This window comes from Embiotoca jacksoni, unplaced genomic scaffold, assembly GCF_022577435.1.
Source record: "Embiotoca jacksoni isolate LCO1_2020_lvr unplaced genomic scaffold, fEmbJac1.0.p SCAF_16, whole genome shotgun sequence".
NCBI lineage: Eukaryota > Metazoa > Chordata > Actinopteri > Embiotocidae > Embiotoca > Embiotoca jacksoni.
Genome location: NW_027185296.1, coordinates 6,713,719 through 6,738,217, shown reverse-complemented (window position 1 = coordinate 6,738,217; position 24,499 = coordinate 6,713,719). Strand labels below are relative to the sequence as shown.

Here is a 24,499-nt window from a genome sequence, read left to right as displayed (position 1 = left end):
TGTCAAAACATAACTGTCTGTATCAAAAATAATGCTAATCCATCTGTTTAGATGTTTCAGTCGACAACAAAGTGGTGGACCGATCTAACAATACGATGCACTGAAACACACTGCTAATGTCACTAAATACAAACTCACTTAAAGGTGAAGGTCTTCATGCATGCACACGTATACAGAAACAAAACAATGAAACACACAGCATGAACATGTAGCTGCTGCATGAGGATAGGGTCATCATTGCAGAGAGATGGTGGGAAATATCGTTGATAAAATATAGAACGACTAACTCTGGCTGTAACTCATGCTAACCATAACTAAAGTCAGACATCCTCACATAGCTCCACATGCACTTTCTCCCCACACACGCAGGGCTTTCCCTTGACTCCATCCTGCACGCCCAGCTCACCCGTACTGGTTGACTTTCACTGCCTTCATAATCACCAATCCTCAGCAGTCTTCTCACTGAATCACGCAGTAAATCTACTGACTCATGGCCTCAGTTACACAAACTCCAAAACCACAATATACAGCAAGAGCACCAAAAGGGTACCCCAGGGATGCTGCAGCCTTTTTTCAAGCCAATTCCAATAATGTTTAGGAAATTTACTGGTTATTTATCAGAATCCTTGAATATCTCTGAGGACATTCAGTCTCTAAACTTGCCATTATATATTTGTTTGGTTCAGTGTGATAACAAGTCTGCTATTGAAGGATAATTGTTTAAAAGTCCTTTGTGATTTATTTGCTAAGGGTGCCATGAGAGAGTTAAGAGGAAATAAATCAACTGTAGCTGGTTAAATCCTGATTGCTGATGCCAAACCCTTAATTTGCATATCCAACACACAGTGGTAAGGTTTCATTTTTATGTTTATCACTAATATGGTTCCCTTTGAAGTACATTTTACAAATGTAACCCACCACCTTTCTCTCACTGGGCGATATCTTGCACAAAACACACAAACAAAGATTTACGACCTTATCCTTTGTGACAACCTGCAAGTTCTTTGGTCTCCTCACTCCTCCTATGTGGAGAGTGTTTGTACTCTCCTCCAACAGGCTTTGTGTACACAGCTGGGGAGTCCATTTTTATTTTCACCCTGCCCCCCCCCCCCCCCTCTCTCTCTCTCTCTCTCTCTCTCTCTCTCTCTCTCTCGCTATGTCTCCCTTCCCTACCTTGTTCCACTCCTCATCAGGAAATGGCCATAAATCAGTCCAAGAAACTATTTTGTCAGTCCTGTGCAGATGTTGTGTATGTGTGTTTGTCTTGCCAGATGTTTTAAAGCTGCCCCTTTTTTCCTAGAAAACATGACCCATGAGTTTTAAGAGTGATGTGGAGATGGCGAGATAAGTTATAGAATTTGATTAAGTGGTAGATAACGGTGAATACAGAGCGATGAAAAAGAATAAAACAGGACAAAAGAAGACTTGTGTATGAGAAGATGGGTGCTTTTGTCAAGGCACAGTACATAGACATCTGTACTGGGGAAAGGGGAATGCGGAAGAAAGGGTGAGATGAATTTATTTGGTGTAATTACAGGCCGAGATCCTTCCTCAACCTGAGTGTAGGTAACAGCAGGGTGAAGGAAGGTGGAGAGAGAGGGGACAAGGAAAGGTGAGACTGGTGCCAAACAATATCTGAAGATGTAAAGGTTCCTTATCTTTTCTAACAAGGTGGACTGAGGTGAGCAGAAATTAAACACAGCCACCGATGATTCAGACACTTTTTCATCTGCCAAGGGACTGTGCGACACCCTACCATCACCACACCACACACATACCACAGGCTACTGTTCAAAGCACAGGAGATGAACACCCACTGTCTGTCTGAGCCAAGTGGATGAAGTCATCACGTGAGAAGAGCCTGCACTCTATGAAGTCTCACCAAGTGCTTAGGCAGTTAGTTGAGAGCACGTCTGGACTGATAGGAACAACACTGACGCCCACAAGGCAACATCAAAGTCTTCCTGGTTCGATAGCTTTCTTAACATTAGAGTATGTGTGTGGGTAGAGAGGGTATTGATAAAAGGCAGGGTCACACCACATACCACTCCTCCAGTCTGACTGCTCCATCAGTGTCCATCAGTTGACTCCCGAGCAAGAAAACACTGTTTAATTTAATCACTAACATTCTTCACTTCTTTCGACTCTACCATTAATGATGTTAAAAGAGCCACAAATATCAGCCGTGAAGTTGGTGAGTAAAAAAATAAATAAAACCAAAAGCACAAAAATACTTTATAATTTCCCTTTAAATTAATTCAGCTCCCTCTAGTTTTCCAACTTGTGTACATATGTGTACAAACTGAGCTCAAAGGAGCACTTTGTGCAGAATCAAAGTATAAACATAAGAATGAGGATGAGCTCTCACCTCTCTCGCACTGCGGGCCAGTGAAACCGTAGACACAGGCACATCTGTTGGGCCCGATGCAGCGCCCACCGTTCTGGCAGCCGTTCTCACACACAGCTAAAGGAGACAGACGGGAAAAATAGAGTGATTCACTGAGAATTACACACTTTCATTTTCATTCTTTCTCACAGACACACAAAATTTGAAATGACATGATCACATTCTGGGTTGTGTATTTGTATAACAGACATCTAAGAGGATGTCTTATTGATGACATCATTCTTTTGAATGCTGCAATGGCAATATAACATAGTACTGTATGTATACAATGTAAAATGTTACTGATTGTACATAAAATAAGTAAAGACGGGACACTTAAAATGACCTCAAGCCAAGTTCTTGTGTAGCTGTTCATACTTATGTTTAAATTTAAAGACAGAAATATGACAAAAGTTCCTCAAAGTGCTGACAGTTTGTAAAATGTCCATCATGTTTCTATCTTTCTGAAGCCATTTAGTCATTTTAACTAAATACACGCAGTGTATAGTGTAGCAAGTGACACATATGAGATGTGATCAACAAGCTCAGAGAACAGAGTGCACCACAGTAGTGCGCATGGAGCAATAACTTTTGTAAGCAAGTATTCCAGGTTGCATCGCTTAATCAACATGAGGTGTTTTTTTTTTTTACATTCGCAGGGTTGTGCACTGTGAGATTGTCCACCAGGGTCAGACTGTCAACACCAAGCTCTATTAAGACCTTCTGAGGTGTCTGAGGGAAAACATGCAGTGCAAACGACCTGAACCGTGGCAAAATGACACTTCTCCTACAGGACACTGCGACCAATTACAGCATGTTGAAAACGTCTGACTTTCTCGCCTGTTATAACACAATCGTTGCTTCCCACCCTTCTCCTCACCAGATTGGGTCCCTGCAACTTGATGACACTGATGCTGATGTTGATCAAGCAATGTAACTTTAAATACTTACTTAGAAACCGTGTCGCTTCCCCTTCCTCCATGTGCATCACTGTGCTGTGCTCCATTCATACACAGCAGGAACAGTCACTAAACTTTTTGATCACACTTCGTATGTGCATAAATGCAGTGCACCACCCGACACACATCTACACCCAGGTGTGCTGACTCTGCAGCAGTTTGCACTCACGCTGTCCACAGTGGTTGCCTGTGTATCCTTTTGGGCAGGAGCAGGAGTCCTCTGCGCAGCTGCCTCCATTCATACACCTGACATTACAGGACTGAACTGTAAGAGAGAGTAAAGTTTCTTCAATAAATCAAAAGGCACATTAGCAGATAATTCCAAACATCTCAGTGTTAAATTAAACATTTGGTTTGCACAGTGTTGGTGTTTCTTTAGAGGCTTTAGAACGACAGATAAGGCTCAAGACCCCAGGCCACAAAACCAAAGCTAATCAAGCAGACTGGGGGAAGGCAGTAAGTCGAGCCAGCTGCATGCGAGTCTGTCTGTCAGTCAGTGAGGAATTTGCTGAAAGGAGAGGAAAACTGGGTGAGGGAGCTAAGAGAAACGGAGGGGAAGAGAAGTTCAGTACTATGGCAAAAAAAAATCCAAACATAATAGGATCCACAGAGGAGTAAGATAAGAGAAGGAAAGAGCAGCAAGTAGAAAAACCATAAGTGCTGCTTCTTTAATGTAAAGCAAGACCTCACTGGCTGGCAGAAGGCTGTACCAGAGTGAGAGGGTCAATTTGACAATCTCTAACATGTAGGAGCCACTTCCAGGAGACAAACTAATTGGTCTTCCTGGCAGACAGGCAGCTTTCTGCTGAGCCAGCTTTTAACCCAATGTGAGAGGAGCAGAGACACCTCCAGCACTGGATCTCAGGGAATTGTATTCTCTTACGTCCTCTTTTCGTCTTTCATCACAGCTCAAAAGGATATTTTATTGTCCCTCGGTCCCCTTGTGCTTTTACTGTTCTTCCTTCCTCTACTTTTCTTTATGACCTCTGTGCCTTTCATACTCCTCTGTCTATATCTAAATCGCCAGTTCAACATTAATTTCCTTTCTCTCTCTCTCTCTCTCTCTCTCTCTCTCTCTTTCTCTTTCTCTCTCTCTCTCTTTCTCTCTCTCTCTCCCTCTCTCTCTCTCTCTCTCTCTCTCTCTCTCTCTCTCTCTCTTTCTCTTTCTCTCTCTCTCTCTCTCTCTTTCTCTCTCTCTCTCCCTCTCTCTCTCTCTCTCTCTCTCTCTCTCTCTCTCTCCATCTCCATCTGCCTGTTTATGTCTCCTTAACATTTCTGGCATGCAGGGCTATGCAGCAGAGGGGAAATGACTGAGCTTCCCCGTAGCTGAGTTTGTCTAATGAGACTTTCTGAGTTTGCACACTTGCCAACAGGCGGTATTTCAGCCACTGTAATCCACCCACTTATTCTTACTGTACCCAAACACACTAAATATGACTTGTGTGATTCATAATGAGTGAATGTACTCTAAGGTAGCTTTTCATTGTGATCACCCACGTCTGTCTTACTGGAAGCCTCCTCGGCCCGGGTTTCAGTTACATGAATCAAATAGCATGAATGTTGGATGTGTTGTTGTTGTAAATGCGAGGCGCAGAGGTGAAATGATCAACATATTGTTGGTATTTTCAGTATATTTGATGCATCTGGAAGTCTAGAAGGAGTTCCAGTAAACTTTGCAACACTTGGAAGTCTCCTTGACAGACAGAAACTACTTTAGTTTGACTTGAGCCTCATGGCGACATGCAGCCTGGGTTTACAGGTTGGTGTACTGTGTGTTGTCTCTCTCTGCTCTCTTCTCGTTCACTCTCTGGAGTGTTGAGTCAGGTTTCAACCTCAGCTCCATTGAGGACGTGAGGTTTACGCTACACACTATTAATTCTCTTTCTTCACTTAAGGCCAACAATAGGAGCAGTGATGTGAAACATGAATAATGAGTGCAGCGGGTGATTAAAATTTTTCCCAACCATGGAATAAACCAAGGAGAAAACTGTTTGAGCCAGACTCCCCCTCAAAACTGCGGGTAACTCGGGTAAGCTCATCCATTTTTCAATAGCACCCCTCGCTCCCCCTCCCTATCTTCTTAAATAGGTCAAGGAGGCAGAGGGAGAGACTATAGCTTGATGCATGAGACACTGCAGTTTATCTGTGTGCTTATAGTCACTGAACTCTCTGGCCTCAAAGAGGATAACGAGAAAGGTAACTTGAGAGATAAAGAGACACTTGAGGTAGAAGTCACAGAGATTTAGTCTCTGTCATGTGCTTTCTCTGTAACGGGAACTAGTTGGGAGAAGGAGAGGAGGAGAAGGAGGGAAGCAAGCATATTTGTAACAAGAAGGAGATGATCTCACTGGATAACTTCCCCCTTTGCCCCCCTCCTCGTGGCACTCCATCTCCTGCAGGTGGAAAAAGATGGTTCGCCCCAATGACCCGTGCCTGGAAAGCTGCACGTGTGGAGCAATAGGATAGTGGGTGTGTGTGTGTGTGTGTGTGTGTGTGTGTGTGTGTGTGTGTGTGTGTGTGTATCTTCCAGACGCTAAGCAACAAGGAGTCGGGTGTAGCGTTGTGGCAGCACAATGCACCTCTGTATTCTGGTAGTGTCGTCGGTGAGCTGCTCACATCTGGGTGTTTTTTTACGAGAGGCTGCGAGAAACAGGAAGTCCCGGGGTTGTGTAAGTGTGTGTGTGTGTGTAAGTGTAAGTGTGCGGTTGCATGTGTGTCTAATGGAAAACTGAGGAGCTTTATAGCTGTGTTTTGTCCTGATTTACACACACCACACGGACCAGTGACCAGTCAGCCTCAGTTTCAGCATGGATGGGCGATGTAGGGAAATGTAAAAGCTGCATAAGATGCTGTCAAAGCAGGTTAAGGTCCAAAGGCATTGATTTATTTTCATTCTAGGACACTCCACTTTGGTTTCAGAGGAATGTATCCTGTACCTCACACATCATCAATTATCTGTGCAAATTGGAGCAATTTATTTCCTCAACCTATTTACTTACCTAACAGGAGAGAGCATTACCTTGCGGTCAAGATGGACTACATGGAGCGGCATGGTTTCTAATTAAAAAGGCCCCTCTCTGCTTCCCCAGGTCTCACCACTGCTCCCAGTTGATCGCCAATGGAAGCCTGTCAGTCTAAAGACAGCTGTTTCTCAGCTTTAGGGCGAGAACATCCCTGGTAATGATTTTGTAATTATGGTTATGGGAAGACAAGGTTATAAAGAAAACCCTATACAATCCTCAGCACAGCTGCTCGGCCCTAAACTGTGGCTTTATCACAAGGGTGACTTACAGTGTGAAACCTTGTTGTCTGGGAAGTGACAGGACATCTCCAGGTTATCAGCAAATGTGACTCAGGCAGTCATAAAGCCATCGCGGCTTTGCAAAGATTTAACTTTTCTATTTCTAGAAATGTGTACATTTCCAACAGCCTGCCAGGCCTTCCACAGAAAACATGTGCACGTATTGTTCATCGGCAAGCAGCAAGGATTCCAGGAAGAGTCATTAAAAAAAAAATCATAGACAGCCATCTGTGTGGACACAACAATAATCACAGACATGTGGATTACATGAGGAAAGTCAGAAATGTGTTGCTGATTTATTTAAACCTCGGCATTCCACAAGCAAGACGTGAGACATAAAGATGCTATCTATAACCCAGAAAACCAGGGTGCTAGAATCAGGCTGTATAATTAGAGCAGAGGAAATTGGCGTTTCGAAATGGATCTCCATCGAGCTGCAATTTGTCTCCAACTGCACTGAATTATCCTGTTAAATGGTGAACCCTCTCCAAATGCTGAATTTTGGAGTTAGCACATTTGGGAATACAAGATCTACAATGAGAGCGTTTGCCTTCTCTTGGCATGGTAGAAAGCCCCGGAGACCGATAATGTTGTGAAAACAGTTTTCAACTTAGTAATTGGTTGAACACACCTAAAGGAATGAGAAGGGCTCTGAGGGAATTCAAATCAAAACAAAGCGTTTGCACCAAACAATGAGGGAGCAGAGACATCCCACCACAATGCAGGAGTATTTCAGTAGTAGTTGAAGATAAGATAGAAAGAAACTCAACAAATATTTAATGTTTGAGACTAATACTTGATAGAAGAGATGGATATCAATGACTAAATAAGGTGGGGTCATCAGTAAGCTGATGGGGCTTCACTTTATGTCATTTCAGAACGTTGTCTGACCTCTGACATTCATTAAAGCTAGCAGAGAGCCCAGAGGAAGCTCTTTCACACTCTAAAAGACCATTTTAACAACGGTCCCATCTGCTAATCACAGAACAATAATGATGGTGATTATAGTGATCACACAGTATTTCAGGAGCATTCTTCTCCTCTCTGCTGTCTGCAAACCCGTATGGGAGGCACAATGAATCCCACTTGAGAGTCACACAATCAGTTCGGTCCAGCTCTGCTGAGCTGTCACCCCTCGGGGCTATGACCTCCTAGCTCTGACCACAGTACTGACTCTGCAGGACATCTCTGCATCTCCTTCCATACAGGTCAGGGGCAGTTTCTCTCCACCCCTCCCTCCGTGGTCGCCCCCTAGGGGCCTTCTTTCCTCATGTCTAGAACAGATCCTGTTCAACACCTCTGGGTCACAGCCAAATGATGCTCACTGTGTGTGTGTGTGTGTGTGTGTGTGTGTGTGTGTGTGTGTGTGTGTGTGTGTGTGTGTGTGTGTGTGTGTGTGTGTGTGTGTGTGTGTGTGTGTGTGTGTGTGTCTGTGACCTACGTTTTCCTGTCTGTCTGTTTGAATTTAAGTGTGAGTGTCTACATATGAGTGTAGCTGTGTACAGTTCAGTGCGAGTGAAAAAGTGTCTGTTAGCGGGTCTAATGGAATGTGAGCATGTGTGAGGGGTCTGGCATGGGCCAGGTGTGACTGACGAGCTGACTTTGGCCTACTAAAGCAGTGAAGCTGAACACATTGCACGCCACTTAAATACACACATTGACACACAACGTGCGCGCTCCCAAAGCGGTGCTTAACAACAGTGTTTTCAGGTCATCCTGCACGTATTAACGTTGTATCTAAACCCTGCGCACACTACAGTAATCTCACAAAGACAAATGATTTCACACACTCTGCATGTGCAGTAAAACACTTCGCTCTGCTCCAAACACACACACACACACACACACACACACACACACACACACACACACACACACACACACACACACACACACACACACACACACACATCCTGAGTGGTCTGTAACTAAGCCCAGTAGACTTTGCTGGGGCAGCCAGACTCTCTACTTTAATCCTGACAAACCCTGTGACCTGCCGGCTGAGGTGCATGCAGGCCTTGGACTCTATACACTATTACACTGGCTACAGTACTTCTCTGGCTACCATAAGAGAAAGGTGGGTCCAGTACATCTGGTAATTGGGGGAGTGGGAACTGACTCTGCTCAGTGTAACAGACATCATTGTTTAATCAGGAGTTTGAGCCAATTATCATGGGCACACAGTAAAGTGAAGTAAAGCTACAAGCCATTCAGAGGCATAAAGGAAATATACGTTTCTGTGCTTCTACTTTCTGATTCTGATTATTCTGCTTGTAGTGCTTGTATAGAGTAGATCAGCTGATCAATAGACCAAATGCTCTTTAGCAACAGACTTCAATCTCAGTTGAAGAAAACCCTTTTCAAACAACAATCCTGCTGTTTCACGTGTCTACAGTATTCAAAAAGGAAAAATAAGCATCTTGTATTTTGTAATTTTATATGATTCGTCTGCATGTTAAAAGAGTTATAGCTCACGTGTTATAAGAGGGTTGGAATGGTTTGACATTTTCTTCAAGTTTCAAGTTTTATGACATGTCATTTACCTTGTTTTATTTGTACAAAAAACTGAAGTGTGAAAACAGAGCTGGAAAACAGCATTGGGTGCCTGACTATTTATAGTTGAGGGTCCAGGAATTTACTACTTCCAGTTAATTAGATGTGTATGTAGGCACTTTTGTTATCCTCTGTCCTAACCAAGCAAGCTGTCCTCCTCGTTTTCAGTCTTTATGCTAATATAATAAATTGCTGGTGAGAGTGGTATTAATCTAACTCCAAACAAGAGTCTTTCCAAACATCTTTAACAAAGTTAAATGTCTTGTTTTGCTCAATTGACACAAGTTTACAATCACAAAAGACAGAAAATTAGTAAATATTCTCAATTTTAAAAGCTGAGAGAGGGGACTGTTAAGTGATATGCTTGGAAATGACTTGAATTATCTGTCTGTACATCAACTTACTGAATATAATCAAATCACTGTTTCAGCTGTGTTTGGTGGTTTGGTCCTAAAAAGTGTCAAATTATCTTCATGCAAGACACTGAACACCAAATGGACTCTGATTTGTGTGTCAACTGTCAGATGAATGTAATCCAACCAGATAACTGCTCCCCGAGTTTGACTTCATTTTGTCTGCTACCACCTCATGATGGGGCTTGATGTGACTGTGAATGTTCTGTTTGTGTGTGTGAAATGTGATGTCACTGACCTCCTGCTCCTGCTCCTCCTCCACAGCTGGGAGAGAGCTGTCCGTTTGAACAGGTACACATGTTGGGTCTGGAGCAGAAGCCATCGCCACATGAATTCCTGCAAATTGCTGGCGAGAGTAAGAAGGAGAGCTGAGGTGAGTACATCTAACTTTTAACAGAGAACTGTCCCACTGCTATTTGTTATCTTCTCCACTCTGCTTTGTGGTATTGTATCAAAGAGGGTTTAAGGATGAAGGAAACTTACGAACAATACACTGGTTCCCTCCCGGCAGAGTCTTCCAGCCTGGACAGCAGTATGAATGGAAGCGAGAGCCACACACATTGGGTCTGACAGAGACAAAAAGAAAGAACAAACAAACTCACTACTGACCCAGACCTTCCAAACATATTTAAGCAAAATCCCTAAACAAATACACACAGTTATGAGTTATTTTCTGAGTTGCCGGAGACCTGCACGGTCTCTGCTTTCCGAACAAACAAAACAAACTATGATACAAAGCCTCCTCCAATGATGGATGGAGGTATTTACAGAGAGGGGAGGAGGGAAGGAAATGCCAGGGCCCTACAACATAAGGAGCAGCATTTTGTTTTCTTTCAATGCTGTGTTCTAAACTGGAGGGACAGGATGTGTGAAGTCCTCCTTTCTCTCAAATTCCAAGCCTGGCAAACATCCAGAGCTGCTCCCCGTCTTGCCGCCCACCCCCTCTCACTCAGCTCTGATTCTTACTGGAGGAGAGCCGGCAGCAAACTTTGACCCTTTCTGACAGATGTAGGAGTCATCACATCTAACAGAGCGCTTGGCTGCCCTGACAGGTTAGCCACAAAGTTTTACACCGAGGAAATGGCTATACCACATCTAGAGATGACTGGCTCTGCACATACATGCAAGAGCACACACATAAACATGCAGCAGGACTGAGGTCTGCTTTACAAGCCAATGTGAGCAACTCTACATTTTGTGTCTCCATGAATAAATATCCACTTACTTATAACTTAGTTTATTTAGAAACTGAGGAAAAATCTCTGCATCTATCAGTTCCTAATTTATAAGAGTTAGTGCAAGATAACTGTGTACACTCAAATTAAATATCCCAGCACACTGTATGAAGCTGTTTAACAAACTGGAGTCCAACTCTGTGGTTCCACTAATGATGTTCATAGTGACTTTTCAGAGTGTGTAATGACGGGTATGTGTGGTCATGTGTGTTGGTGGTTGGTTGTTGCATTGGCGAATGGCATGACTAAGAATTAAGGGACCGCAGCATGGTAAATAGAGATAAAGCCTGAGCCAGATGGTAAAATAATTTGCCACAGGGTTCGCATCTCTGTAGTCTAAACCATTTCTGCCCCTGGGACATATTTCATTTTGGGGGGTAGAAACTGTTTTCAGTAACTCTAGGTTACCCAGTGTTTTCTGATACTGACCAAGGACTAGTATTAGACTCATAAAAAAACATTGGCAGAGCAAAGTCTGAGATATTTTGACTTTTAGTCCTTGGATGCCTCCATTTCCCATGATACAGCTCAAGAGAGTCTCTCATCAGACCTTATCTGCCTGTTAAATGCCATCTTTTAAATTCCATAAATGATGCAGAGTTTCTGTCATATATTTTAATTATCAACCCTAACTCAATAATCCATCAAGGTTATTTTACAACTGTTTACCCAGGCTAAGAGGTACATCTCATGAAAAGTAAACTCACGTTTACGTGTAAATCAGCGGAGGATTTTACTTATTCTTTTATTAAACATGACTCTAGTAGGCATAAACGTCCACAGCTTTTACTCAGTTGATCTGGAACGCCAAGTCTACTTTTTTCAAATTTTTTTATTAATATATAAATGGTTAAAAAGTAAACATCATAATTAAAGTGAAAGTGATATTTTTACCTTGTTTATTTTGTGAAACCAACAGCCTAAAAGCAAAAACTTTTTCATTTACAAATGGTATAAAAGTGAAAAAGGCAGCAAATCTACAGATTTTAAGAAATTAACCAGCGCCCCCTTTGCATTTTTGCTTGGTGAGTCACTAAAGGAAATGTTTCACATGCTAGGAAATATACTTATTCAAAGAGTTTGATGAGATGCTAATACTCACATATGTAGAGGGAAGAGCAGCGTGGTCCTTATCTTAGCATAAAGACTTGAAATGTGGAAAACAGCTAAAACTCACCTACCAGTGTCTTTAAATCTCATGAATTAACACAATAAGTTTCATTCATTGTACCTATGCAAAAACTGTAATGTAAAAACATCAAATTGGCATTTTAAAAGTTATTATGTGTCAAATTATTTATGTGCTGGGATTAGTTGCCAGGCAACCAGCAGGAAGTTAACAATAAATCAGTCATTAAAAACATTATGACGACATGTTCTGCAGACTGACTGATTGATTTTAGTGCTGCAGCAAAAACAAAGAAGAGGTAGACAAGCCAAAGTGACACTAGTTGTAGTAGCCGACCACAATCCATTAGTGCAGCTTTTGGTTGGATCTGTCGTCCATAACAAGCGATTAAAGGTCCAGATATGATGTTTGAAATTAAGGTGTCGCTCTGATGAACATCTTAAGCTGCTCCTGTGTGAAACTTCTTCATCTTCCTCCCCTCCTCACAAGACAGTATCCGTAGCAACCCTGGGCCATCACCAGGGAGATGACAGCTGGGGTTTGAGTCTCTGATGCATGGAGAGCAGAGCACACCTCGAACCATATTACCAGATGGCAGAAGGGGACAGAAGGACAGATAAACAGGTGGGCAAGCAGACAGACAGAATATATTTATGTAGGTAGAGGTGGTGGACAGAAAGAGAAGTAAGATTACAAAAATAAATAAAAGAAGAGGGAAATGGCAGAGGAAGTGAATTCTTTTGGGACATTTGCAGAGACTGAAACGTGACAGTTGGCTTTAGAGAGAAAGTGTGAAAAGAGTGAGAGGAATGGCGATTAGGAGGAGGGAAGACTGTGTGGTGGGAAAGGAACAGGAGATCAGTGGGAGAGAAAGCAAAACAAGTTTATGTTGAGAAGAGGAGGAAGCGGGAGGAGTAGTGAGAGCGGAAAACAGAGATATGGAAACGAAGCAGTATAAGCAAGAAGAGGCCAGACCCTTGGTGGGGGTTGAAATTCTGGGGCAAACACACAAACCAAACAGGGTTTTGAAAAGAAAACTTCAGAAATGGACAGAGCGAGACATCAGCATTCCAACACTTAATGAGCAGTCAACCAGAATTCTTCCCTGATCTATTTCTCCACACAGTGCTGAAGATTTTCCACTGTTACAGACCTGGGGGATGTCAATATATGAAGGATTATAAGGCTCTGACCCTGAGGTCAGAAACTCTTAGTTTGTTTTTCTTCCTCTTTTTCTCTCTCTCTCTTTCCTCCAGGTCAGAGCCTGGTCTCCTATCATAGAGAGAAGGCTTTGGAGGGTGAAGCGAAGTAAAACAAAATGAAAAACAGCCATAAGCATAAGAAGAAGAAAATAAGTTTAAGCCCCAGGGGTTTTCCTCAATATTGAAATGTCCTACTGTTCTCAGGGCTCAATCTAAAGGAGATTAACTCTTCTGTGGCAATGTCGCCGCCTTTGAAGATGCCTCCCGGCCCGCGGATGGCTCGTTAACTGCCATTAATAGTAATAAAAGGAAAATGGCTGCCACCTCATTCAAGGGGAAGAATGAAGAAAAAACTGATACTGTAGTTAGGAGTTCAATGTTCAAGAGGAAGGCGGGAGAGATCTTAGGAGAAGAAATATACCAAATAACTCCACTAATGTGAAAATACATTTTGCATTTTGTTTCAATGTATTTATTTCATAATCTTAAGAAACTCTGTTAATTAAGATTAAATTTATAGCCAGCGCACAATGAATTCTAGCAGAGATTTTTCTCTCTTTTTTTTCATCACTTTGTAGGCAGGTATATATTTCAGTTGGAGCTCTAATTTTCTATGGAGTTTGTTGTGGTTTCTTTGAGTTTTCTAGCAAAGCGTTTGATAAAATTAGAAACTGCAAAACTAACAAGTTATGAGGCTGTGGCCTGAGGCTCCTATTCACACAGGAATCCATATGGGCAAAGGTTAAGGCAGTTCAGAGCAGCCGTTCTCCACTGACTTACAAGGAAGGGCAGCGCCGGCCAGCCAGGCGGGTAGGCATGGAAAATGACTACAGACGGTCTGTTTCCATAAAGACATTGACCAGAACTTTACAGTTGCCACTACTCCAGGTCAGGTGTCTATGCCCATGTATGTGTGTGTCAGTTCACTGATCATAAGTCAGAGGTCATCTGCCTGGTATATGACCCCCCTCCTCCCTCATGAAGGCTCTCGTGTATTGCTGCCTCTAACAACACCTGGGCCTGTTGCTCTCCCATCAGATCTAAGAGGTGGGGATGATACATGAATGTAGAGCAGAGAGGATGACCCAATTACAGATGGAGGTGAGGCAGATGGGTATTAATCCGTAGTGGAAAAGTTACTCTCAATAGTTTTAAAGCTTTGCTTTTCATTTAAGTTATTTTAATCAGGCATTAGTTGTATATTGTCCTAAAGAAAAAAAATTACAAATTTGTTGTTTTTTAGCTGCTGGGTAAATTATGTTATAAAACCAGTTTGGAAGATTTTCATGCAGCTAAAGAGCAGAGTACAGAAACTATATGGGGGAAGGAAAGATTAAAAGAAATCAGGAAAGAAAGAATGATAGAGGAAAGAAGGGAAGAGAAAAAAGTAGAAGAAAGTATTGTCTTATTATATTAAGTGTATAGTCCCAGTCGACCGTCAGATAAATATATATCATCTTTTAATCTGGCAAAGTACTCCAGTAGCAGTATTATCTTAAAAAAAACTATTGCCATTAAAGATTTGAAAATAAGTTGAAGTGAACAATTAAAGTGGAATTGGAATGCCTACAGTAAATTAGTAAACATCATGGTTATGGATGTTGTGATGACCCTTCTCACTGACAGGACATAAAGTTGTATAGCACAGTAACTTATATTGTGGTCTACCACACAAACCCCAAAGGCGATATCTGTTTGAATAAAACCAAATATCTCGCTGTGCTGATATCATTTGTGGCAAAACTAATATTGCTTGTTATTAGAGAAAATGACATGTCGTTAAGCAAAAGTAATTGCAAAACAAATGCAGCTCTCCACATCCTGTAAATGAGCTTGTGTAATGGCTTTATGTCTGTGAATATGTTTTGTATACGAAGCGTTCAACACAGTGTATGATGATGTCAAATGTCGGAAGTAAACTGATGGCTAAATCTTTTCACACAGTTTGACATCAAGTAGAAACCACTTTAATCGCAGACCACATGCCCGTCAGCTGTCCCAGATAATCCTCTCTTTATAGCTCACCTACAGCCTGCACATACAGTAAGCATAAAATGCACGCACATAAAACTCTAAAATGGAACCTAATACACATAAAACAGAAGGCTGAACTGGCAATCGTTCATTCATGCCAAATATAAATGCTTCTCGAGCTCTGTCATCAAACTGCTCTGATCATGTACATCTGAGGTAAAACAGTTTGTTCTATTGCATCCAAAATGGGGATTTTCTTCTTTTCTCTGTCAAATTAGATGTATGCCAAGGCTGTAAATACAGGACCCCATCCAGGCCATCAGGGTGGTATTGACATTATCCTGGAAGGGACTAGAGAGACTAAATGTAATTCTCTGCCTTTGGGTTGAATGTCTGCCAAGTTAGCCAGTCTCTCCTCTGCAGAGCTGGGTAAAGCCGTGCCAAGCAGGGCTAAGTTAATAAGGGGGACGGTTGCAAAAAAAAAAAAAAAGGAAAACCTGGCTGGATTTTGCAACTCTAATACATATGTGATCTTTTTAAACAATAAATATTCACCTCTTTTAGTTGGCAGGACATTAGAAAAGCAAACGCTCTCTGTCTTTGCCTCATGCTTTCCCTTTCTCGTTTTACCAACCAGATAGTCACTGATCAAGTGAAGCGGGCCAGACATCCAACCAGCCGCCCCGAGGTCTGATCAGATACCGCCCTTGAATGGACTGATGCCAGGGTGCAGTGTGCTGTGGGAGCCAATAAATCCGAGTCAGTCAGCATCAGACCCGGCGCTACCAGAAACAGACCAGGGGATATGGAACTCCAGCCAGCAAATAAACACTGCACCCCAGCCCAAGGCCAGCGTAATGACCATCATTAAGCTAACCTCCCTCCATCTCCCACACGGAGAATCTGTGAAGCCCATACTGAGTTACTGACAGTCCACTGTGATTGGGGAAACTCTAAGAAGAAAGCACAATGGTAAGACACAAGCATAGGGACACAAGTATTATAGTTAGTGAATGAGTTGTGTATTCAACAACTCCCATGGAAGAAACAACAGCCAACAGACTTACTCATCACAAATGTGATTTCTTCATCCTCAAGGCTTCTGTCCAGAGATGGTTTGATGAAATGGACTCGCATGTAGATGACTAATTTTACCCAATTTCAGATGAACTGTGATCATTTTCAGCCCCCTCAGAGAGTAACTGAAAATAAATGCAACACTTTGTGCTTTGGCCAGACTGCCGCAGTTCATGGGAGGTACTTTAAAGTTATTTCAAGTGATTATTACCATGCAACATGCAGTAATCCAATAAAAACAATCTAAAAGATGTTGGAAATTTTTGTCAGATAACTCGGTACTCATAGTGGCCTGAAGCCCAGCGTGAAAACAGAACAGAGTTTTTGACCTTGTCACACACGAGTATCAAAGATGTTTCATAATCTCATCACCTATTTACAAAACTATCACTGCATGAGCGTTTCATTCCTGACACTGAAGTGTTTCCAAAACTTAACAATGTAATGGAAACATTCTGCAGACTTTTGTTAGTTGTTCTCATGAAACCGCTAACTATACGATGGAAATAATCTGCTATTGTGCAAGTTCTCTGTCCTCTGGCCGCTCACTGCCTGACAGACAAGCTGTGAATGTGAATTATTGTTCAGTCAGGTCAAACAGTATATTTCATGTTTTGAGTTTGATGCCAATCTGTGGTTCAGTCTGTGGCTCATTGATGATGTATCTCAAAGGATAACTCTGTCATAGTGGCTGTACACAAGTAGACTTGTTAAAGGACCGCCAGGCTCTCACACTTCTGTCAGGTCCAAAACTATGTTTTCATTTTAAACTAGGGTTTTAGGTATGACGACTGAGATGGTTAGGGTACGAATATGAGAGAAGGTTAGAGAATATGGTAGGCCATCAAATAAGGTTTCAACATCAGTGCCTCATATAGGGCTGATAACGCTGCTGGACACGTGAAATGTCCCAAATCCCTCAAATAATAGCTTCCTGTGCATGGAGGCAGTAGTATCATCATAAAATGCAGAATTTAACTCCACAACAGACGCTGGCATAGACAACAGGCCTGTAATACGTTATCCATGTTGATTTAAAAACTGGGGGTTGAGGCTGATGTTGTTTGTAATTCAGAAACGGGTGAGAAATCAGGGAAGGACACCTCGTGACACAATTAGGAAGCAAACGTGGGAGTCTGCGTCATCGGTTTCAAAAGTCTCCATTTCCGCCCGTCCCGAATTTTTCAAACAAAATCTAGATCAGTTGTTTTTCAAAAGTCTATGTTTTAGGGTTTCAAAAACGCTGCAGTGGAGTGCATGAGGCATAAACGTGGCAAAAGTTCTGTTTTAAAACAAAACCGTATTAGTGTGGGTGTAGCCGTAGGTATACAATGTTTTCTCTCTCTAATGCAGTAACTCAACAAAATGGCCAAATGTCCTCCATATTAACCAAAATGAGTGACAAGGCAGACAAATCTATTTCCATGACGCAGCAGGAACCCTCGCTGGACATGTTTTCAGAGAAAACACCAGTTCTCTGACTGTGTGAGCTTTACCGAGCATTACTCATAAGCCACAACTGAAAACAGTTCACTGTGTGTAGTCATTCTCTCGATATTTCTCACTATCGCTCTCATTTTCTTTTTCATCTCATCCCTCATTTCCTCATGTGCTCTCTGTCTTCCATACCTTTCCTTTCCTCTGTTATTCCTTCTGCTGCTTTGTCACCTACAGCAGTGAAACAAATGCCCCTTTTCATACCCCCCTCAAGTGATACGAATACCTCATTTCCTGTGGCTTGGCACTGGGGGAACCATAAGCTGGGACAGATGGGAGTCTGATTGGAATAACTGATGCAGACACTGAAAAAAGGGGCTCCAACAAAACATCCTTTGTTTTTCAAGAAGAGGTGAAATATACAATGACATGTATTCCACACCCCGATTGGTGGTGTTTGGGTAACAAACTAAGAGAGTTGGGCTGCAGAAGAGAGAAGCAACAAGGGGGGGGGGGGGGGGGGGGGGGGGGGTTGCAGCTGGCGAGAGGTGATGTGATCCCTGTAGTTCATTTCAATGGATACTCCCCACGTACAGACAAATAAACAACACCTTAAAAAACACACACATGGATACATATGTTCATGTGTACCTCCCTATATAATTTAATCTCCCCTTTGGCTGCCTCAACTTAAACACCAATCTCTCCACTACTGCAGTGGAGAGAAAAATGCCCAACTATTTTGTCCAACTTAACTAATGCAACTAATGCACTCGGGGGAATTTGGGTCACGCTTTTCATTCATCATCCCCTCAAGAGATGTATGGAAAGCTGCTTTTTCCTCCCTTTCCCATGAAAATGTCAATTTGCTGTAAATACACGGAGAGATTTCAGTGTGGCAGACAGCCTGTTAAGGTCGAACATGTGCTGTTTTTGAGAAAACAATGTGGTAGTATTCAGCAGCATAATTTGGTATAAGGCGAGCTTGGCCTCGACCCAGAAAGCACAGCAGTTGAAACAGAGCTGCCAGGAAAGCAAAGCGGGGAAAGGCATTTATATTTCAAACCTTCTCCAGATACAGCTATTAACGTTCAGAGTTGTTTATGCAAAACCAAACTTTAAATTAGAATCTCCTAGATTTTTATGAAGGCAAAAGTCTGTTCAGTCACAATACTATATGTCACCAAATGAGGTAACACAATAGTGACTGAGCCTGTGGCACACTGATGAAAGGCCAATTTGCAGAATTACGAACAGAACAAACTGGCCGTCGGTGGCAAAACTTTGGGGAAAAAATCACAAGTTACACAACAGGCTTGCTCTTCAACCTACTTATGTGTGAAACCAAGTGCTAGAAGAGAAAGAAGACAAACAAGAACAAGACGAAGAAGAAGAGGAAGAAGACAGGAAGAAGGCAAGCAAGGAGACAAAGAAGGAGACGATGAAGAAGACAAAGAGGAAGAAGAATACAGGCTTTTTTTTCTCCATTTTCGGCAAGTTTGCGGCCAAACGAAGAAAAGATCAATGACTACAAACAATGAAACTTCAAAAACCAGTGCAAATCCACAAAGAAGAAGAAACAACATCACACGGGTGACACTGTTTGGATCTCAGGGAAGTGAGGTCCAAGAGCACAGCTCCAATAGCTGCTTATTGCGATAGGTGCTGCCAAAGAGGATGAAGCAGAGATGTTCAAGACACTTTGATTTTCCAGCACTTTCCACAAGAAAGCCTGTACAGTAGGCTGTATGAATAAAACCAATATGCCACACAGTTGTATGCATTGTTGCTTAACTGGGATTTGCCAAAGACAGTGATACACAGATTCTCACCCTCTCAGTGTCTCCTGTCCCCGGCGCCGAACCCGCTGCACCTCTCTCTGGTCCACGCTGCTGGTGAAGCGGCTAGCTTGGTACGGCCCATTCCCAGTTTGACCGTAAGCCACATGAACTGCCCCGAGACACACCGCCGCCCATCCCAGCAGCACCTGAGCCAGCTTCCCTGATCCCATTGGTCGGTCTGGCTAGCCCTCCAACCGAATCACCCCCGTGCTACCGCTCACTCGCTGACTCTTTGTTCACCGTATGGACCCAGACTGAGCAGTGGTTTCTAGACCTGGATCCAGACCAAGTCCTGGTGTGCACTCCAGAGTAGGGGCTAGACAGAGGAAGAAAAAAGATAAAAGCTAAGAAACACATAAAACACAGACACATCAAACCTACAGTGAAAGTGGATCAGTTTATTAAACACAACACCTTTCAATCAGATGTACCCCACAGCCTTGAATGGTTTTATATTCTATTGATCGTTTAAAAGTTTATATTGTTCGAATATTTTTTTCATACAATAGAACAATCTGTGTTTGTCAAGTATGCATTTGTAAGTTACCTGGAGCAGCATAGGATACATGGATTAAACAATATATCCACATCCATACTTTTAGCTATTACAACTGCTAATTTATAATTTAGACTTTCGAATTTATTAATCCCACAGTGGTGAAATTTTGTCTTCACAGAAACATAGAAACACAGTTAGGAAAAAAAAAAAAAAAAGGTGCACACAATAAGAACAAATTACAAGTATTTATACAATAAAATAACATAGATGAATAGAATTATTTTTTTTGAAAAAGTAAGACGAATGAATAAATACACAACCTATATAGACAAAAAAATAAATAAATACAACTTGGGATGAATGGAAAGTGTCAGGTGCTATGAAATGAAATACAGTGCAATGTTATTTTAGGCTAATTTACCCTAATGTTACAAGTAGGCACGTTGTGAGTGGCAGCTAGTTACAGCAGCTCTTAATTTATAATTTCAGCTAAAATGTAATATTTTAGCTAACTTTTTTTAACCGTTGATCAATTTCTTTAAGCAATGATTAATGAGTTACGTCAACACACTTTTTATACATTACTTTTGGTTAGCTTACTTATTTAGCTTAGGATGAGACTAAGTAGAAATACTTCAACAGCTAAAAATAGCTTACATTTGTCTATCCATCATTTTGGCTGAGCTAATTATTTTTAACCATTTTGTTTTTTTGTATTACTGTATTTGGCAAATAATTTTAGCTGTTACCTTTAGCAAAACATGTAAATCATTAATTACTTCTATACTAACTATTTAAAGAGTTTATCCATTACTTTTAGCCCTTTCAAAAAAAAAAATACCAGTATGCCTACATTTAGCTGACTAACTCTACTAATTATACTTAACATTTCAAATGTTTTTACTTACTTTTGGATATGTAATCTTTAATGCTTACACATTATATGAGCAACTTCAAGCATCTATCCTTTACTTAGCTTACTAATTCAACTTCTCTGCCTGCTTGGTAACTTGTTTTCATGCAAGTTGCAACGATTGATTTTGTGACAACTGACCAAGGTTAATGGGCAGCTTACTGGTTATTCAATTTGCAAGTTTGATAGTTGAATTTCGACCTCCAGAACATTGAGCTCCCCTCTGGGGTACAATACTACTGGGAAGCATTGGTCTAACAGATCAAATACATATTACCCAAGTAAGAACACCCACATATTCCAATCCTAAAAACATTGTGGAAAAGGACACCATACAACTCCTTTGTAAAACGATTTTCAATTTAACTATCCAGTGATTAGATTTTTTTTGTTTGTGACATGCTTGGTGGTTAGATTAAGAAAAGAGAAAACATGAGTGGAGGGTGAATAAAGAAGAACATGCAAGGAAATACTTAGAGACTCTCAAATTCTGACTTCTAGCAATTTGTTTTCACTGTACTGCACTTCAAAGCACTCTCATAAATGGTTTATCACTCATCAGACACCAAATACTGTGTAGTGACTACAAACTACAGAGAAAAGTCATAAATTGATGAGAGACATCCTCAGTGCAGTTCAAGATTAAATGTTTGTTGACATTAAAAGCTGTAATAAAGATTGCAATCATATGAAATTCAAGAAGCTGTTATAAATTGACACGTCTTCATACTGAGATTGTTTTTTTTCCTTCTGAGCTACTACACAATTAAAAAGCCTCTATGTTTCTATACTTTAACACAGCCGCAGTGTTATAAGCATAATGGCTGTGCATCTAGTTTCTTATTTTTCAGCCCCCCTTCCATGTAGTCCATCCATCTTGTTTCCAAAAAGGTTCAGCACCCACAAGAGGTCACAAGGTAAGGAAAATGAGAAAATGTGTGTAATTTACACAAATTATGTTAGTTGGGTTTTTTTTTTTTTCAACTTTTTACTGAGTTGGCCCTTAAAAACTATGAAAGAAGGAAGAATTTTATCAGGGCACATCACTTCCTCACAGCTCGTACATATATTCAGCTTGTGACATTGCTTTGATTTAAAGGGGTAGTACACAAAAAAGAGAATCACCGACCTAAGGCTTTGCTTTGAGACTAGAGGGAGCCAGAGTCGCAGACTAAAGGGAAGCTGCTTGTAAGGACAGGAGTTAAATTTGCTAGCCAGGTATAAGCAGATGATTTAATCAGCTAAACCGTTTTCTCTCCGTGACTCATTTAATAACCAGAAAGAAGAGTGGGAACATTTAATTGATTGCGAAGACCAATTACTCATCTACATAATTACACACATTTCAATTACTCTCATTGTGTGGTTCATAGAGCCTGGGTTTCTAAATCAAATTATTTTTGATTTGCTAACCCCATACAGTAAATGGCTTATAGAGTCTTACGACCCTGCCCTAACTGCATTAGGGTATATTGAAATGAAAAACATCCAGGGTCCAACTGCATTAAACAGCCGTGAGGTTTATTTTCTCTTCTCCACATCATTATAGACCACAGGGTTTAACAGTGAACTGTGGGCCCCTGGTGATATACAACCTCAGCAGACCCAACCTTCAGTCCTCTAGCCATACATAGGTCCAACCACATTACATATCTGGGCTGGACAAGGAAAAGAAAAGAAATATGACTCCACATCCCACCAACTCAGATTCATTTAATGAAATATGAGAGACTGATTGACTCAGTCAAGTATACAAAGATGATGACAGGAAGTGATGGATATTAAGATACGACAATGTGAATATATGATAATTGTTATTGTCTTTTTTTATTATTTTTAATGAAAATACATAGGCCTATAAATGCATTAAAATGTGTATATCAACCTGGATCTGTGGTGGCCTATTTTATCTCCTCTTGTATTGCTTAATCTTAAATTTAAAGGTAAATTTTTCTAACATTTCACCTGAAACACGACAAAATAGAAAAGGTTGTGACTGTTAACTTCTCCCCAGTAAGAGAAGAGCATGGAGGCGGGATCAATTCCGAACAAAAGAAATGCATGATCAATTACGGAGTGAGAGCTCTGCTGAGCACTTCTCCAACTGTGCTGTCAAAGTAAAGCAGGTAAAGCATCCATCTTGCATTCGTGATAAATCATCTAATCACTGCAAATGTGTCGTTGATGTGACAAAACATTTGCTCGCACACTGATCTGAAAAGTAAAGCTTATCACAGCACAACTTTACATTCCTATAGAGTTGATGTAGATGCAATACCACAGTTATATCTGCATTCTGTAAGTTCACCAAGTTGGCTATAACAGAGATACACAAGTACCTGATTCAGTCTGCTACAATTGTAAGCCAGCCATTCAAACCATCTGCTGTCGGCAGACAAAAACGGCAAATAGGATTTTCCACAATATTGAGGCAGTGAAATGAGCTGAGCACCACAACTTTATGAATGGAGAAAAACGCAATATCAGCTCTACTCGCTGAAACACAACTTAGTCCCAGATGGAAAAATAAGTTGGTGCGCCTTCTTTTTTTTTTTTTTTTTTTTTACTCCGCTTCACTCTGCAGTAAAGATACACTCCAACAAGGCGAGCTATCAAACTGTAAAAAGTGACTTGCCTTTTTTTCTTAAAAAAAAGAGCAACTTCCGCTTCATCCGGTAACAAATGTTAAACTATTTTAATCTTGTTATTTGACCCGCATCTATTTCGCAGCCATGCATGAGGAATTAATACCCGTGAAATAACAGACTTCTGAAACAAGTCACCATCAATGCCATTGACAACCAAATTGTAGTGTTGTCAAAGGATCTCCAATACACACAATAGCCTACCTTGCAGCAGTTGGAGTACTTTGGCGTCGAGGAGCCCAGTCGGAATTTGAGACAGGATATGTGCCCCAGAATGGAATATTGAACTATAGCCTGGTGAGAAAAAGAGAAAAGTTAGGGAATTGCCCTATTTGGAAGAAGGGAGGGGACACGGAGTGAGGCAGACACTGAGAGAGAGGGGGTTGTAACGGACTGCAGGACAAACCCACATTCCTCAAGACTCCTAGAGTTGTTATAACAGGGGCCAAGCAGCTAAACCTCCACTCTGACTAACATGGCTTCACTATCATCAGTCGGCCAAAAACACTCCTCCTATGCAAAAGATGAGATAAGTTAATCATGATGATGCATGAGTGCTGCAGAACTTGCATTAATTTATTATCATACTATCCAATCAAAGCTGAAGAAGCCTTAATGATTCATGATTAAAGTTTTAAAAAGGTTGTGATTTGTTGCCATATTTTATGGTTGTTTAGCAGAATGTAAGTGTAAAGTCTAATTTCACATAGATTGGCTCAAATCACAGACAATTTATGAAGTTAACAGCAAAGCCTTCAGAACATGTTGCCGCAGTGTCTCAAATTTATGCTTGCTATTTAAATAGTCCTGCTATTTACTGCCAAAGCCTACTGGTGCTTGTGATTGACACATCCTTGTGCTTTGTTGCCACAAGTGCTGATAGGAAGTTAACATTGAGAGAGTGGCCATCTGGGTGGTATATTGGTGAGGACAGC

At 41.3% G+C, this 24,499-nt stretch overlaps 1 protein-coding gene across 2 annotated transcripts in view; it reads right to left on the bottom strand.

Annotated features, from left to right (window-relative positions):
- The window catches only part of fbn2b (fibrillin 2b), a 68,392-nt gene extending 44,557 nt beyond the window's left edge, over nt 1-23,835 (bottom strand). Inside the window, exons 1-6 of one of the 2 annotated variants that reach the window (XM_069150543.1) lie at nt 23,769-23,835; nt 19,499-19,823; nt 10,096-10,178; nt 9,851-9,958; nt 3,515-3,610; nt 2,369-2,464 (exon numbers count right to left, since the gene is read on the bottom strand). In XM_069150543.1, the coding sequence (XP_069006644.1) occupies nt 2,369-2,464; nt 3,515-3,610; nt 9,851-9,958; nt 10,096-10,178; nt 19,499-19,677 (562 nt within the window). In that variant the 5' untranslated portion in view covers nt 19,678-19,823; nt 23,769-23,835. Of the gene's footprint in view, nt 1-2,368; nt 2,465-3,514; nt 3,611-9,850; nt 9,959-10,095; nt 10,179-19,498; nt 19,824-23,768 lie in introns of those variants that run through there. The other variant, XM_069150541.1, reaches the window with a different exon arrangement.
- Nucleotides 23,836-24,499: the final 664 nt, after the last annotated feature.